This window comes from Ictidomys tridecemlineatus, chromosome 1, assembly GCF_052094955.1.
Source record: "Ictidomys tridecemlineatus isolate mIctTri1 chromosome 1, mIctTri1.hap1, whole genome shotgun sequence".
Lineage (NCBI taxonomy): Eukaryota > Metazoa > Chordata > Mammalia > Rodentia > Sciuridae > Ictidomys > Ictidomys tridecemlineatus.
Genome location: NC_135477.1, coordinates 244,390,596 through 244,409,018, shown reverse-complemented (window position 1 = coordinate 244,409,018; position 18,423 = coordinate 244,390,596). Strand labels below are relative to the sequence as shown.

The window sequence follows — 18,423 nt, the reverse complement described above, 5'->3', positions numbered from 1 at the left end:
AGGGAAAAAAACCCACGAACTTTAAAAAGTTTCAGATTTCAGAGCATTTAGATTTTCAGATTAGGATGCTAACCTCTCAGTGCTAAAAAAAAAATCATAATTAGGGAAACACTATATTAACTAAGAGTTCTATATTCTACTCAAATACAAAGTCAAAGTCAATGTTTAGTATGATTTATGTGTTCTAATAGTTTTGATTCCATTTTAAAATGGAATATTTTATATATTTCTTATATTCTGACTCATCTAACATGGGAAAATTTACAACAGACATTTTTGATATTATATTAAAAACTACCCACATACATGGACAAACTAACCTCCATGAGGATCTAATCTGTAAACAGGATCATACTGAGGATAAAGTGTATTTTGCAAATGAAATTTAGTGTACTGTATAACTCTTTCTATTACATCTTCAATGTATACAGCTTTTGGCATGTTAGGGGATGTCATAATGTTGATAGTTGTAAGACAGGCATCTGCTGATTTTGTAACTCTCTCCATAATAAGGTCTCTCCATAACCTTTCTTCTTCTTCGGTATCATTATTCTATAAAAGAGCACATGTTTAATGAAGTGGAAATAAACACATGTATAAGTCTACAACATCAATAAAAAATTCTGATATATTTGATTTTCAATGGTAGAAAACACAGGATTTCGATGTGCATACTCTGAAAGAATATCCGGAATAAAGCACAAATACTATATTACTTTAGGCAAGGTTTTCTTTTTTAAAACTTTTGTTATCAGTATTTGCAAACATGATATACTTGCCTCCAAATTTCCCCAGTAGGTGACACTCCAGTGATAAATTATGGTTACCTTTACTTTTTGTGTACTTTATCTAGATCTAAGATTTTAACTTACCACACTACACTGCATATAAATTTATTTTGTGTCTTGGGTATAAATATGATAGTTAAAATAACTTTTTAAGTAAAAACAAAGAGAAATTAACATGGGAAGTTTTTATTTATAAGTAGTCAAATTTATTGACTGAGCAGTTCCTAATACCTGTTTATTAACCACACTGTATTTCTGAAACTGAAATTAAAAGTAGAAATATTCAGTGCTGGCAATATAACTGAATTGTAGAGCATGCACTTATTACCATGCATGAGAGACCCTAGAATCAAACATCAGCAACTTCACCACACCCAAAGTAGTGATATAAAGACTACTGAAGACATAACTCATTTTCTAAAGTAGATAATTCAACAACTGACAAAAGACTTCCTTTTACTTCACACATTAGCAACTTGACATTACAACTGGGAGGGAATACTTTAAAGCTTACTATTAAAAGTGCAAATATTTTTACCACATTCTTTTTTTATTAATATATTTTTTTAAGTTGATAAACTGTTTTTTTATTTATTCATTTATATATGGTGCTGAGAACTGAACTCAGTGCCTCATAGTTGCTAGGCAAGCGCTCTACCACGAAGCCACAACCTAGGCCCTATCACATTCTTTTTTATGAAACACAAACTTCATATTATAGTATTACTTCTGGGTCTTATGAATGGTAGGCATATAGTTTACAACTGAGCTACACTGCCAGTCCCAGAACCCATAATTTCTTGGCAAAGTTTTAAGTAACTTATAGAAACAATAGAGTAGACTGCCACTACAGGTTTCTTTTAGCCTTTTTTCCATATGATTAAAAAACTAGCCAAGGGGATGAGAATGTAGCTCCGTGGGTAGAGTGCTTGCCCAGCATACATGGCCCTAGTTTCAACCCCTAGCAACAAAAAACCAAACAACAACAATAAAAAAAATTTGTCAAAACTAGTCTAAAAAAGAGGGTATTGAGAAGTATAGATTCAGGGCTGGGGCTGTAGCTCAGTGGCAAAGCACTTGCCTAGCATATGAGGCACTGGGTTCAATCCTTAGCACCACATAAAAATAAACAAATAAAGGCATTTCATTCCGCCCATCTACAACTACAAAAAATAATAATTATAAAGTATAGATATAGGCCAGGTGCAGAGGTGCACTCCTATAATCTCAGTTACTCAGAGGTTTTAAGCAGGAGGATCACAAGGCTGATGTTACCAGCCTTGGCAATTTAGTAAGATCCTCTGTCAAAACAAAAAATAAAAAGGGTTGGGGCTATGGCTCAGTGGTAGAGTTCCTAGGTTCAACCTCCAGAACCTCAAAAGAAAAAAAAAACATACATTTAATAATCCAGAGAACTACCACCTAAGACTATTTTTTTCTCCATGTCTTATTCCATATGGATACTTAGCAAACCTGTGGCTTCTAAAAACACCAAATTATTTCATAAGATAAAACAAAATTCAGTGTGTTATAAGTACACACACCCACACATATATCCAAAAATGGAACTGTGGTTATATCTCAAAAAAGTGTTAAAAGTGGCCAGTGCTATAGGAGAGTATGAACTTTTTTATGTTTTGAAAATTTTCTCCAGTCCCCCCCCCCGCCCTTTTCATCTTAAACTGTGGTGCTGTGGATAAAATCTAGGGTCTTATGCATGCTAGGCAAGAGCTCTACTGCTGACATATATGCAAGTCCCCACCCCACTGTGTTTTTTCTTTTCCTTTATGTGGTGCTGGGGAATGAACCCAGAACCAGGCATCCTTCACAAAAGGCATGTGGTCTAGCACTGGGCTCAACTCATCCGCTAGACTTTTTTTAAAACAAGAAAGTTCATTGACTTAAAACTTCCCTAAATCTTATCTCTTATACTAAATTCCTATAAACATCAATGTTTGTTTTCATTAATGTTAGAAATATCAAGATCAATTTGAATGCATATGTGATTTATAAAGTTAGCTACAATGCTAGGAAGGTAGACATCTGAAAATGTACTTTGGTCAATTCATAAACCACTGTAACCATGTTCCAATTGCTTTTGATATAAACATATTAAAATGCAGTAACAGTTACAGTTATCATTTAGTGTATAGTTACAACATGCCAGATATGGTTTTAAACACTACATGAACTAACCCATTGAATCCTTTCACCTACCTTTGAACTAGGTATAAAAACGGCATATAAAAGATTAATGTTTTAGTATACATTAGGAAATCAGCATAACGTTTCTCACTTTTTTCTAAAAGATCAACAAAAAGATTTACTACTTATACAACATTATAAAATGAAAATTTAAACACTCATACAAGGAAGAGCAAAGTTAAGATTCACTTTTAAAATAAAAAAAGTCATCTGGGGGGGGCTGGGGTTGTGGCTCAGTGGTAGAGCACTTGCCTTGCACGTGCGGGACCCTGGGTTCGATCCTCAGCACCACATAAAAATAAAAGTGAAATAAAGGTATTGTGTCCAATTATAACTAAAAAGAATATATTAAAAAAAAAAGTTATCTGACTTTTCATGGTAAAGCTGGAAACTGACAATGTATAACACTAATTTTGAATTACTAAAAGTGAAATTCTATTAGAAATGTTAAGAAATGCAACTAATATGTAGTAATAAGCTCAAATTATGAAATATGGAATTTTCCATATAAATTGAAGTTGCTTGTGAAAAAATTTGTATCTTAACAATATTAAGGGTAAAATCAACAATATTAATTTACACTTACGTGATTTAACAAAGTGGAGAGTTTTGATCCATCCTGAATATTTTTCTCCAAGATATTTAGGACTTTCACAGTTTTATCAGTTGAAAGCTAAAATGGGAACATAATTTTTTTTATCAATTACTGGCAAAAAAAACTATAAATTGTTCAAAAAACAATTATTCCTTTTGGGCTGTGGAAAACATAACATTACTACTTGAAAGAGTGGGGAAAAAATAGCTCCCCTTCAAAGAACCTTAAATTCCATGTATGTAAAGAATTATTCAACGTTTTCTGAAAAAAACCCTGAGAAAAGAGAATGGGCATATATCCAGGTAAGACTCAATGTGTTCTGATGCTGGGCCCTCTGCCCTTGTGGAAGTGACAGTGAATTTGCACATGAACACATGTATACATTACAGATTTCACCCACTGATTTAATTATCACTTAGCTCCACACTATAATGTTATTCAGCAGATTTATAATCCCAGATAGCATTCTGAATAATGGAAGCATGAAAAGGTGAATGATAAAAGTTATGAACGTGAATTGAAACAACATGGCTTTATTTAGAAATCCTTCTTAGACATTTAAAAAATGTTTCCTGTTTAGTTTCTTACAAAGGATGCTTTCTGTATTTAAAAAGTTAGTATCATCAGGAGGTAACTGTTTACTCAGATTCTCTTGATTTAATAGTACTCTACTTAGTTCCTAGCATGCAGCCAGAAGAGCCAACAGGAGATCAACAAAGCAACTGATGTTAAACCCAGTTTGATTACTCATGCTGTAGTACAGAAGCAAATTTCCCCAAACACTGCTTTGGACTATTTCATAATAGATTAAAGCATTGAGACTTTTCATAAATTGTCTTAAAATTGTCTTGAAACTCTCTTTGTATAGCAATCATACAGCAATTTAAGGTGTGAATAATAGCAGATAAAGACTGCAGGAAGCTAACTCTTTTTTTAGGGGGGGTTAGATTAGGGGGAGGTATAGGGGACTGAACTCAGGGGTACTCAACCACTGAGTCACATCCCCAGTCCTATTTTATATTTTATTTAGAGACAGATTCTCACTGAGTTTCATTAAAATTGCAATCCTCCTGCCTCAGCCTTCCGAGCTGGAATTATAGGTATGCTCCACAGTGCCTGGCTCAGGAAGCTAAATCTTGATGCTGTCACTGTTGCTTGCAGTTATCACTGGTAAAATAATTTGCTATTTCGTTAGTGAAATAAAACTATTTCTTAGTGACAGTGCACTCACAGGAAGACAACTCACTAAAAAAATGAGGCTATATATATTTAACAACAATTTAAAAACCAATATTCTATACCATGGGACGTAACATGTTAAAATTGCACATCTACTCTTTAATAACCCTAAATGAGTAAAGGTCAAAGAAAAATGTAGTGTATTTCTGCATTTAATAATCTAAATATTTGTAAAACTGAAAAAAATTTCAAGGCCCATGCTCTTTCAAAACAATAATATAATTTTCCTTATAATATCTATAGCATACTACTTTCACTCAAGGACTTTTTAAGAGTAATAATGAGTTTTCATTATTATTTCCATAAACTTTATAAATTTACCCTGAAAACATTATGTGTGGTGGCTCATGCCTGTAATCCCAGCAGTGCAGAAGGCAGAGACAGGAGGATCACGAGTTCAAAGCTAGCCTCAGCAATAGCAAGGCACGAAGCAACTCAGTGAGACACTGTCTTTAAATAAAATAAAAAACAGGGCTGGGGATATGGCTCAGTGGTTGAGTGCCCAAGTTCAATCCCCAGTAAAAAAAAAAAACAGAAAATTTATAAATTTTACTTTACTGAGATACCTTATCCATTATACCCATTGCTTTAATTTTAGCGGATTCACTGCCGAGTTCATTAAGTTGATGTTTTCCCAAGAGCAGTTCCTGAGGAATTTCATCATCATCACCTAAAAAACCAAACAAACAAATATAGAATTTAGGTAAAAGAAATAGCTCAAGATGGTAAGTTTAACTTTTAATAAAAAATTTGACCACAAAAATATAAATAAACTAAACAAATAAATTAAAAGGCCTTTGTAAATCTCAAGCAAACCCTAAATGAAAAGGGGAAGGAGTAAAATTAAAGAGTTCTGACTAAAATGGGACGACAGACAGCTCTCTTGTCTTTACTATAGTAGACAGGTACACTGTTGACCCTTTTCAACCATTCTCTCTGTCCCAGGAGGCTGACCTGTATGAACTACATCAATAGTCTCCCATGCCCTCTGGCTTCTGTTTGGGTTCAGCCAGTGGGGTACCCTGTCAGAAGATCAAAGAGAAGGAGAGTGAGGTCAGGCTATTTATATCCCTGACTCCTTTCTTATGAGGTCTCAGGCTGGATCTGTCCAAAAATACTGCTTCTTTTGTACCTGCTCTATAACATTTTTTTTTTCCTATTAAGTGAATTCTTATGATTTCTCTTTACCCTTATTCATTTGGGTGTAGGGATGGTAACAGTCCATGGCAGTTAACTCTGGGTTCTGGCACTACTTCACCCCCATCTTCATAATTAATCTATTTGTAAATAACTCCACCTCAAAGTATCCTAATTTGAGAGTGCTTCTGTTTTCCTTTTGGGACCCTAAATGACACAGAAGACAATTTCTCAGTATAGAATTGCGAAGTTTTTAAAAAGATGAAACTGATACTCAACATGATTATAAAAAACAATGTTATTTACACTAATTTTCACAGAACAAACACTTTTAAAATAAAGAGAGCACCAAGCACAGTGGTGCACACCTTAATCGCAGAAGCTCAGGAGGCTGAGGCAGTAAGATTATGAGTTCAAAGACAGCCTCAGCAAAAGCGAGGTGCTAAGCAACTTAGACCCTGCCTCTAAATAAAATATAAAAAGGGAGCTGGGGTGGTAGCTCAGCGGTAGAGCGCTTGCCCGGCACGCGTGAAACACTGGGTTCAATCCCCAGCACCACATAAAAATAATTAAATAACTAAGATATTGTGTCCATCTACAGCTAAATATATATATATGGCTGGGGATGTGGCTCAGTGGTTGAGTGCCCTCGGGTTCAATCCCCAGCACCAAAACTAAAAAATAAAAAATAAAGAGAGCAACATACCTTTAAAGGTATTCTCAAATAGATGGAATTGTATCAGAATTAACGTTTGCCATAAGGTTTTCAAATAAATTAGGCCTTAGTGTTTTTATCAGCTGAAGGTAGCATAAGATTTTTGAGTACCTCTATTTATTGTAAGCAGTGTTTTTATGAACTCATTTTTATATTTACAGAGATAATCTTTACATACTATTGTAAAAATAAAGCACTACACACGATACAGTAAGGATTCAATAAATACAATTACAATAAATGAATAGATTCCTATTTCTGCCTATTCAAACCTCACCTGCATTAATTCTTTTAACCTAGTATTGTAGCTATACTTTCAGGATTCTAAAAAGATGGTATACCGAGACTTAACTAATTGGGGCCTGAGGATGTAAATCAATGATACTACAGTTGTAGAGCCTATGGAAGAAAGGCCCTGGATTTGTTTTTGCTTTTTTAAATTTTTAATTATTTTGTACTGGGAACTGAACTGGGGGCGCTCAATCACTAAGCCACATCCCCTGCCCTTTTTTATTTTGAGACAGGGTCTCACTAAGTTGCTGAGGCTTTTATTTCTTTATTTAGACGCTGGTTTTAAACTTGTGATCCTTCTGCCTCACCTTCTGGAGCTGCTGGAATTATAAGTGTGCTACACCACACCTGGCTAAAGGCCCTGGATTTGATTCTTCTTCCCTCACCCCCAGACTTCTATAAAAAAAAGACTTGACTAATTTAGTATCTGATTTTTGTGTAAAAGTTTTCAGTTTCTTGATAACATGCACTAGATCTAAATGCACAACTAGATTTTAAGTACCTTGATAGCATAGCGCATGCCTCTATAATGCTCTAGAGAATTCGAAAAAAGCTAGGTATATACAAGAGATAAAAAAATATATTTTAAATTGATTTTACCAAATGCAGTAAAATCCATATCTTCCAAATTATCCAAAATATTCTCTATTGATGCTGTGAATCTCTTAAAAGTTGAAGAGTCCATCATTTCTGCAAGTGAAAAAAAATTTTTTATATCCAGATTCCAAGTAGATAAATGAAGCTGAAGACAAAGAAACCAAAAAATAATCAAGAAGCACAAAAATAAAAGGAAACAAAAAAGAACAAACCCTAAAATGTTACCTTCAGGTGTTAGTTTTGGTTCATAAGCTTTCCTTTTCTTCTGTTTTTCCTTTTTCTTCATTTTTCTAGCGACTGAAATAAACAAAAGAAATACTAAACTGCAGGAATGACAATTTAAAATATTTCCATTTCTGTTCCTAGTTTGTTCCTTAACATTAATTACTTTAAACAATAATGATAAAAAAATCCAAACTAAATATTTACTTTTGTCTTAATTAAAATCAAGAGTTAAGTAACTCAAAACAAGATATAAAATATTCTTCAAAGCTAAAGCCCTAATTTAAATCTGTATGTAAGAAAGCTGTTTACACTGATGATTTACCCTCACTAAGGCTGGGAGGAGGAGAATAATCTTCCATGTCAGAATCTGATGGACTTCGGTTTCGATAACGACCACCACCTGAACTCCTTCTTCCTTCATGAGAGTGGCCACTTCTCCTATGATCCCCAGAGCTTCTTCTGTCACGTTCTTCATATTCCCAAGCTTTATCATCATCTTTTTTATGTCGTTTCCTAGAGGCTAGAAGCAAATCCCCATGACAAATAATTTACCTCATTTAAAAAGACTATTAAAACTTGTACTTTACAAATGAACCATGTTTGAGGGGGAGGGGTATTCTTTCTGTGGGTCTAGGAATTGAGTAATTTTGTCTATTCAGAAGTTTAGATTTATCTAAAATTAAAAATTTTTACATTAATTCAGTTTGTTACTTAACAGAACAGGAAGGTTCTGAGAATTAAAACACAGTACACATTTCAATAAAAGGTATTCAATATGTCAGTAAAGATTTTATGTAAACGTCAAGATTAATTAAGGCTTGTAAAACAACCTTTATTTAATATTTGGATAAAAAACAGAATCATGTTAAAGCATTTATATTATTTATGGGGAGCAGGATTTGGATGTTGAGTCAACTTTTGTGTTACAGAATATGAGTAACCAAATATGTCATCAATTAATAGCTAAGTTATACCCACAACTTAGCAATAAATTCCATAGACTCTTATGACCTAACATTACAAACCCACAGAGATAGAATAAACCAATATTGTAAACACTAATTCAGCTCTCCAACAATAGGCTTGTTAAACCCAAGGAGAAAAGCGACGAAGTTTATGCATGCTACATTAGCATGTTTATATGTTACTTTCAGTCTTTTCCCCATCCTTCCAGGAATCTAAGCATTCTGTTTAAAATCACAAGACTGACAGGATTCTCTAGGCAAATGTGGCAAACAGGTTTCATTTGATGATATCAACTCTGATCAACTGGTAATAGCTGCCTAAAGTATTAAGTTGAATATAATTCTGAGCCCCAAGAAAGCATCACAGTTCAGGAAAAAAAGACAGAAATTTCTGCAGTGACAGGTGGAGTGAAGTACAAGGGAGAGATATTTATCATACCTACTCTAGAGTGTAGGCACCATCAAGTTAAAACCAGGGTAGAGAACTGATGTGTCCTACTTTGAAATCATACACTGCTTATCAGAGGGAACACTTGTTGCTGACAGAGACATACTTTCTAGTCTGCTGCTTGACTCCCTTGCTTCTGACTGTCTTGTTTTTGAATGCCTAACTGATCAACACACAAATACTCAAGACAAACCTTTTGAGTTCCCTACTTGGCTTTGATTTAAGGATGTCAATCTCTGGCTCATTCATCTATCTATACTTCTGTCAGTGTCCTTATATGTGGATAACACAATTACTTACTCTTATCTGCTGCCCTAACTATTCCTATTTAAGTCTAGTTTGGTTTCTGGTTCCAACCCTTCTGTCCAATCTATCAACAACATGGCAGGAAAAGGAATTTAATTCTGTTTCCACTTCTTTGTGGTCATAGGTTTGGCATAGCAAGAGATCATATAAAGGACAAATGTAAATAAATATATTAAAATCATTATTTTCTTCATAATCAGTCATGAATTTGGTTATGAAGTATGTGAAGAGAAATAGGATTTTTCCCCTTTTCCCTTTTAAGAGTTGTCTCATATATTACTATAAGTAGGCGTGTGTGTGTGTGTGTATGTCTATGAGAAACAGGTCATTTCTTTATAATATTCACTCAATGTTTTGTCAAGTATTGAAATGCCCACCAAATAAGGATTTGGCAACTAATAAACAAACTTGTTCAGAAAGTAGTATTCTGTGATCTCAGATATGAAGTCTGATATGAACCAAAATTAATGAGCTACTTTAGTCTTTCTGCACTGTAACTATTTTGATAAGAAATCTATTTCTAGCATGAAATCTTAAAAAATTTAATATTTATTTTTTAGTTTTAGGTGGACACAATATCTTTTTTTAAAATTTTTATGTGGTGCTGAGGATTAAACCCAGTGCCTCATGTATGCTAGGCAAGCACTCTACCACTGAGCCACAACCTCAGCCCCTCTAGTGTGAAATCTCATGAACAGAAAATGCTTTAAAAAATCTCACAGTTGTTAGTAATTACATATAATATGCTGTATTGTGACAACTGTTTATAGACCCTTGAGATTTTTCTTCATATTCATTAGTTTATGTAGTTTGAATAAAAATGGGGTGGAGGATAACAAAACCAAACAACTTCTATGACACTGTGTGTGCTGTAATGAAGTTACCAGGATCCCAATTCACTGTGGCTTTTTTCATTTCCCTCATTACTCTGGAAAAGGCATGGGAGAGGAAGGGACTCAAGTGAGAGGTACATAAACTACGACCTGGGCATTCTTTACCTTCCCTTTCCAAAATTCTCTTTAGCTTCCTATATACTCACTCTTTGTTTCCCCAGGGCACCCTATGACTTTATGTTTGTTCTACAGTTATCTAAGCCTGTGTGGCCCAACTTTCAAAGTCATTCTTCAGTCCTTTCCCCTATCTTTAAACAAAATATTTCCTTAGTTTTTGATTTTAGGAAACCAATTGATTAAAGTACATTAAAACCTTTATTTTTTAAAAAGTCTCTTTTAAAAGCAGCATAATGCTTGAAACTTAAGTTCTCATAATTCTTTTATTACATTTTTAATATATATGTTTTTTGTAGTTATAGATGGACAGAATGCTTTTTTTTTTTTTTATGTGGTGTTGAGATTGAACCCAGTGTCTCATGCATGCTAGGCAAGTGCTCTGCCACTGAGCTACAGCCCCAGCCCAATAATGTTACATTTTGTAATATGCTATATTTTCACTATTACTTCTTCTGCAGTATAATGACAGTTTGGTTGGTGACTCCAAGTTCCAATTGGATTTCTTTCATAACTCTAATCAATAGCCCTAGTGGCCACTTATCCTTAAAATCCTAGAGAAACTTTCCTTTTACCTAGGGTTGAAGCTCAGGTCCTCTAATAGCTTTCAAAATATTTGAAGATAGATAGAATGGGATCCATGGCTTTAAGATGAATCTATTTGTTCCCATAAAATAGCATCTCTCATAATGGAAAGTAAGGAAAAGAATAGGGGTTGCACTTATGACAAACATGAAACCTGTGTGGCTCTACATTTTACACTTGGCGGACATTTCTAATTCTGCTATCCTTTCCACTTATCTGTGAGGTAGCTTCAGAATTCTCATCAATTTAATAATACAGGCAGCCACTATCAATTAAATGGAATTGAAGTAAAATTGAAAATAAATCTGTGATTAAGGGACTTCTTGGATGTTCTAGAAGTGGTAACATATAAGGGAAGGGAGTGGAGTCATATATATGAAAGGGAGGGAGATTCTGGGCCACCAAATATCCTTTCTCTGTTTACTTGCCCAAGCTAATCATGTCCCCATATGACCAAATGTTGATTGTAATAAAAAAATTAACCTTAGCCATTTTAATATACTGTGTGTAGATACATCTCAAGGTAATACAAAATTATAACAATCATACATATAATTAAATATGTCAGATTATGTTTGCTGTATATTTTATTTCACTCTTAAAACTGTTCAGATTTGTTCAGTCATAGTCTACTGCTCATAGCTCAAGAACTCACAATTTTTAAAAGGTCAGAATAAATGAACATTGGTTAAAAACTTTGGAGGTGAAGAGCTTCCAACAGCAATATGCACTTAAAAATGGCAGCATGCATCTGTCCTTCCTGCCCTTGCTTGTCACACCTCAATCTATGGATACTAGGTGGAAAAGGTAGAACACACTGGTGATCTTCCCACTTCTTTTGGTCATTATGACTAAGTCAGTTGGCACACAAGTGAAGATCTCCCATAGTCTGTTTCCACTGAATGCCGTTTAAGTCAAACAAGGTTGCTGACCCCTCTTGGCTAGGCTCAATTCTCTTGCTCCAGAAGAAGGAAGATAGGGATAAAAGAGAAGAACTTTTTCAGTGGGCCAGTAGGAAGACAGGCGAGGTATAGCAAGTCTAGTGCAAAGACAGGTGATCACAGTGTTGTAGAGAGGTAGCTGTGTAGTGAAGAAGCCAGCTCTGGAAAACAGTGAAACAAGGGAGGAATTCCAGGACACAGCTGGGCAAAAAGGAGAAGCCAGGTCCAAACCACACAGATAATCCACAATGTGGCTAATCCATTCATAATTTAGTGATAGTATGGTTTTAAATATTTCTTCAATTGGCTATCTCCTACGTGTCCTTTAAGACTCAACTCAAGTGTCACCTCTTCCAGTAAGCATTCTCTGAACCCCCACTCTGATTTTGATGCCAATCCAATGTGTTCCCATATCATCCTAGATTTAACTACTACCACTGTACCACAATCATTTACTCAATTATTTCCCCCAATAGACAGAAGACTCTTTGAGACAGGGGTCACATCTTATTTGTATTTTTGTTCTCGGTGCCTAGCATATAGTAGGAGCTTAATAAATGAACACATACAGATACATACTTAGTGCTTAACACTAATTATAGCTCATTTAAAATATTTTTCTTGGTGCCAACTGATCTCATCTTTCATATACTTTTAAAATATAAAGAAAATAACTTGCTCTACTAGATTCTAGATTATTAAGAATTAAGGTTACTGTGCTCTTGTTGACCCCCTGAATTATGAGACAAACACATAAATCTACCTTTTAAATTCTTTTTTTGAAAAAGTTATGTGATACTTACATTCAAAAGCTTCATCACTATCATTATCTTCATCTGAACTGATTTCAGCATATTTTGGCTTTTCATTTACTGTGCTACGCTTGCGTTTGTTCATTTTCACACGTTCACAAAGTGGCATGGTGGATTCAATTTCTGCCAGGAGTTCAGGGGGTAATTCTTTTAACACTGATTGATCTATACTACCTATTAATGAAAGGTAAGAAAAAATTTAAATCTGAATATAAAAGAAATATTTTAACCAAGTTAATATAATAAAAACAAAATATTAGTATTTGTTTTATAAATCACCTTTTCATTTTAATAAAATGGTTTTGCGTTTACAATTATAATACTCTTAACCCTAAACTGATAATACAATTTATGTGTGTATGAGGCATATTACTATAATAATGAATGGTAGTTACATCATCAATTTTTGATAAAATGGTTTCATTTATTCACACTGATTAAAAAAACTTTTTGAAACTAGAGATCCCCTGGAGTAAGAAAAACACCTCACACAAATTTGTTTTATACATGTCTGGAGTAGGCTTAATTTGTATGAAACTAATGCTACTCCTTAGTATAAATGAGAAGAGTTGGAGGACACTTAGCACCTACCACCTCTTTCTCTTCCTCTATGATGGTGGTAGTTGAGTATGGTGGCTTGGGCAAGAACTTTATGTATGTTTTTAATCTATCACTGTCTCTTTGAGAAGCATATTAATGCCTTTACAAAATGGAGAGTTTCTTTAAACAGACAAACCAATATATATTTAAAAGAACATAACAGAAACATGTAAGGTGAGATAAAGGGACTAAAATATTTAAAAACAAAAATGTATACAACTTAGCAAATTCAAGTCTGTTAGAAAATTAACTTCATATTTCCTTATAAAAGAGTAAAGACAAAATAAAAATATCTTAACATATTACAATAAGAAGCATTAACATACTACTGAATGCTGTATACATATATATATATATAAGCATACACATATTTCTGTTTAGAAATAATTTATTATCATCTTCCTGACAGTTTCAAAATAAAACAGAAATAGCAAAAGCTATTTATTTGGAATAATTCATCCTTAATGACTACTGAAAAAGACAAATTTAACTTACTTCACTTACTTATGTAAACCTTTTGAAGGGAAGTATAAAAATAATGTCTTACCTCATAAATTTTATGAATTTGAAGCAAAGAATGTCAGTGATTTACAGCAGAAAATATAAGCAACTTATAATCGACATTAAAACTATCCTTAACACTCAAATAATGTTCACATAAATAATAAAAAATAAAGAAAAATACTTATCAATTAAGATATATTTCAAAAGTCAAGAATAAACATATAATTCAAGAAAAGGAATGCAACATATTAATCTCAATGGAAGACTAAACCCTCTTTATTCTTTTGAAGGTTTTACTGAATATAATGGAGTTTCAGTAACTTTCAGTCTTCTGTTCTTCTAAGGACATGCAATGGAAACAATTTTACCCAACAAAGATGCAATACTGGTGACTGCTACTATTCTAAAGACTTCACTGCTGAGAATCTTGTCAAAAAATTTGAGTTTAACTGATCTTGTGTCATTTTCAACTCATGCAATATTTCTTTGAATTGGCTTAAAAAAATTTTATCAAGAAGAGCCTTTTTTAAAAATAATGGTATAGGTAAAAGAAATTAACTGGAGCTTTGCATTGTCACTATTTTTCAGCCCCAAACCAAACACACTCTGCATCTAACTTAAGACTCTTCAATGCTCTAAACACGTCTAATTTAGTGTGTGTGTGTAATTGGATTGAACCCAGGGGCAATTTACCACTAAGCTACATCACCAGTTCCCTTTTTTTTTTGAGACAGGGTCTAAGTTGCTAAATTGCTATATTTGCTAAACTGCTGAAGCTGGCCTCAAACTTGCAATCTGCCTGCTGCAGCCTCCCCAACTGCTGGGATTACAGGAATGTACCACTGTGCAAGGCTAAGTATGTTTTTGATGAAAGAATCAATTCATAATTTATTGCATTCACTTACACATGTACTTCTTGTATAGTTCCTGAATTGCCACATGTAGCCTTTAGTCCATTCATATTTATTTATTTATTTATTTATTTATTTATTTATTTATTTATTTATTTAGGTGCTAGGGATTGAACCCAGGGTCTCCTCTTACATAGTAACACACATTTCACCACTGAGCTACGCTCAAGCCACCAACAAAGAATTTATTTAAAAGATTTACCCAACTGGTTGCTTTTCAGAGATTAAATTCAGATCACAAAAGTATACTGACTTGATACTAATATGCTAGAATTAATAACATCCTGCAGATACGCAAGACTTTGATTTCTTCTTTCTCTCTTCTTACAAAAGTTCCTTACAGCAATCAAAAAACAAGAAAGGCAACCTGAGTCTTCTATCTAATAATGCAAGTATCAGTAGTTCATCCTCCTTCTCTAAATTAACAAGAATACGATCATATTTAAGAACACAATATTCTCTCTTAAACCCTGTGCAACTTTGAAAGTTACAGGAACATAATTCAGTAATCAAACTTTCCCCCCACTCCAAAAGATGACTTGACTTTGGAAAAAAACTGAAAATCTTGCAATGGTTAATGTCTCTCAATGTACTGTCCTCTAAAAGTGAACATTTTGAATCGAACTGTTTATTCCAGAAACGTATACATTTCCTGAACTAATCGCATCCTTTCTCTCTCTCTTTTTTTTTTTTTTTTTGGTACCAGGGATTGAACTCGGGCACTCAACTACATCCCCAGTCCTTTTTTTTACTTGTTTTGTTTTTTAAATTTAGAGACAGGGTCTCACTGAGGTGCTTAGCATCTCACTTTTGCTGAGGCTGCCTTTGAACTTGCAATTCTCCTGTCTCAGGCTTCCTAGCCACTGGGATCACAGGCATGCACCACTGTACCTGGCTGCATCCATTTTTTTTTTTTTTTATGAAGTACTTTACAAATGGACTCAGATCCCTTGATTACAAAGGGTAAGAAATAAAATAAATTTCTATACTCACCCCAGGATCTTTTTTTTCGGGGGTGGGTGCTGGGGATTGAACTCAGGGCATTCAATCACTGAGCCACATCCCCAGCCCTATTTTGTATTTTATTTAGAGACAGAATCTCACTGAGTTGCTTAGCACCTTGCTTTTGCTGAGGCTGGTTTTGAACTTGCAATCCTCCTGCCTCAGCCTCCCAAGCAGCTGGGATTACAGGCATGCGCCACCATGCCCAGCTCATTCTAGGATCTTTAAAACACTATCTTTAAAACATTATCCCCCAGTTTCAACAGAAATGAATAAAACAGTGAGTCTTTCATTTGGTTATATTCTTTCTCTAGAATTAAGAGGTCATCCTTTAAATAAAAACATAACGGCTCACTATTTCTTAACACACTGATGATTTTTAGGGATTACTGTTGTTTACCAAACTATTTCCTGGAAACTCAGAATGCTAGTGCTTTATGATTACCTTTTCACTTCATTTTTTTTTTGTCCCAGCTACTTTATTCTTTAAAGCAGTTATATCAAGTATTACAAATTTTTATGTTATTCGCTTGATGGATAATGCCATTTTGTCAGTTTTGTGAAATAGCACATTATCAACTTTTATAAATACATTCCATTACATAAATACAACATTACATTCTGTCAGTAGTAAGACCAAACACACATGTACTCTTAGATATGTGACATTTTAGCAATCTTGGATTTCTAATGTAAATCACTCATAATGGCAAATTTTCCAGACTATTTAAAATACAAGTCTTTGAGAGACTTAAATTCCCAAAGATTCACTGATTTGATAAATAACAATGTGTTTTGTTTTTTTTAAATAGAAAACAACCATGAGATTAAAACAAATTAATTAACAAACCTTTGGGGACTAAACTATCAGTCAGTTTGAACAGTTTGAAACTAGTCAAACCTCACATAAATCTCCAAATTTTATAATCACATACACACACACACACACACACACAAGTTGGGCTGGCATATGTTTCAGTGACATTCCTTCTAGTAACTGCCTCATATAACACAGGAATATCATCAAACCAATCTGTAACTCCAACTAGAGGTAAACAAGGGCAACAACAACAAAAAAATTAATAGTACAGATAGTCAACGTGCTCTTCTTGTGGTCCTAAATGAGTATTGTTTGAAAACTTTTTTTGGGGGGGAGGGGGGTAACAAATAGTACCTAAATGTAAAACAACTACCTTTTTGAAACTACTAAGAGTATATCCAAAGACTATGAACTACTATTGACCCAGTCCTGAAAAATAGTAAAATTTGAGAAACAAACAAAAGACAGCAACCTGAAGAGAAGCTAAAAAAAATGTGGGGTTAAACTATGAGACCAGGGATGGTCTTTCCACAGGGACCCCTATATTCCTAAACTAGGGTTAGAGAGGAGGATTGTGCACCAGGAAGTGAAATCCTCAGTGAATGCAGAGACATGGATCAGTGAATAAAAATTCTGAAGTCACAAAATATTGGCCTCCAAGGAAGAACTCTGACATATGTATCTGAAAAATTATTTGGTAAAAGCAATAGAAAACTAGGAGAAAGAAGATAGCACATTTTGGTACTAAGGTTCATATGTTGAGTGAAAATTAAGTGAAATCATTTCTATGGTAATATTAATAATCATTCAAGTAATAAGAAAAAGGATCTCTTCAGAATTGAGGTGGTCATACCTTAATTTAAGGTAGCATGGGATCAGGTATATTATATCATCAAGAAGAGTCAGAAAACAATTAAGAGGGATTTACATTTTATATGATGGTTCAGGATAACTGCAAGTACAGCATGATGAGATAATATGGTTTAAAGTTGTCTTACTTTTGACCAAAAAAAGCAGAGATCCCAGTTACTGGCTGGAAACCTAATAATGCTTGCTTAGGATTACAAAAATAAATTTTTTAATTAAAAAAATAGAAGCTAAACAAACAGGCATTCTTCTGTAGCTGACGGAGGTGTTCAGGGTCAAATCTACAGCTATTTTCTCTTTCTGATGGTATTGGGAAATATTCCTGGAACTAATACAAAGAATCACAATAATCTATTAATTGGCCAGTTTTTAAATTTTAGCAAGTAATTTTCAAGGTGTCACTGAAACAAGTTGTGGAATCAATTTTGTGGTATTGTTAATGTGTTTATGTGTGTATATTAGGACACAACATACATTTTCTTTCTTTCCAAACATCATTAAAAAAATTTTTTGAAAGTTCTTTAAACTTCATTATTTACTTCTCTCACATAGGAGTTAATTCATATTTAAAAGATTTTTCTAGGTCAATCTAACTCAAAGTGTGGGCTTTAGTCAATGTTGTTAAGCTAAAGGTTCAATGAAAGATAATTTGATTAACATGTTCAAAATTAGACTGATTTGATTTTATTCATCATAACTTGATAGAATTTGGTTACCTTCTATCAGAGAGCTTATTTATCTACAACTATAATTGTGATGTAAATGTTGATAGGAATGTTCATTAAAATAAAACCCTGGGTTACTTAGAATTATAAATTTTTTATGCAAATCTTAGAAAGCACTATACCCATCCTTTAAAAAAA

The 18,423-nt window shown here is 33.8% G+C and overlaps 1 protein-coding gene across 5 annotated transcripts in view; it reads right to left on the bottom strand.

Annotated features, from left to right (window-relative positions):
• Nipbl (NIPBL cohesin loading factor) overlaps positions 1 to 18,423 on the bottom strand; it is a 171,156-nt gene that overhangs the window by 49,383 nt on the left and 103,350 nt on the right. For all 5 annotated transcript variants that reach the window (XM_005325630.2, XM_040273065.2, XM_078017525.1 and 2 more), the window contains 7 exons: positions 12,848 to 13,030; positions 8,115 to 8,312; positions 7,793 to 7,864; positions 7,571 to 7,660; positions 5,394 to 5,497; positions 3,580 to 3,666; positions 321 to 552 (listed from right to left, as the gene is read on the bottom strand). In XM_005325630.2, coding sequence (XP_005325687.1) covers positions 321 to 552; positions 3,580 to 3,666; positions 5,394 to 5,497; positions 7,571 to 7,660; positions 7,793 to 7,864; positions 8,115 to 8,312; positions 12,848 to 13,030 — 966 coding nt within the window. The remainder of the gene's footprint in view (positions 1 to 320; positions 553 to 3,579; positions 3,667 to 5,393; positions 5,498 to 7,570; positions 7,661 to 7,792; positions 7,865 to 8,114; positions 8,313 to 12,847; positions 13,031 to 18,423) is intronic.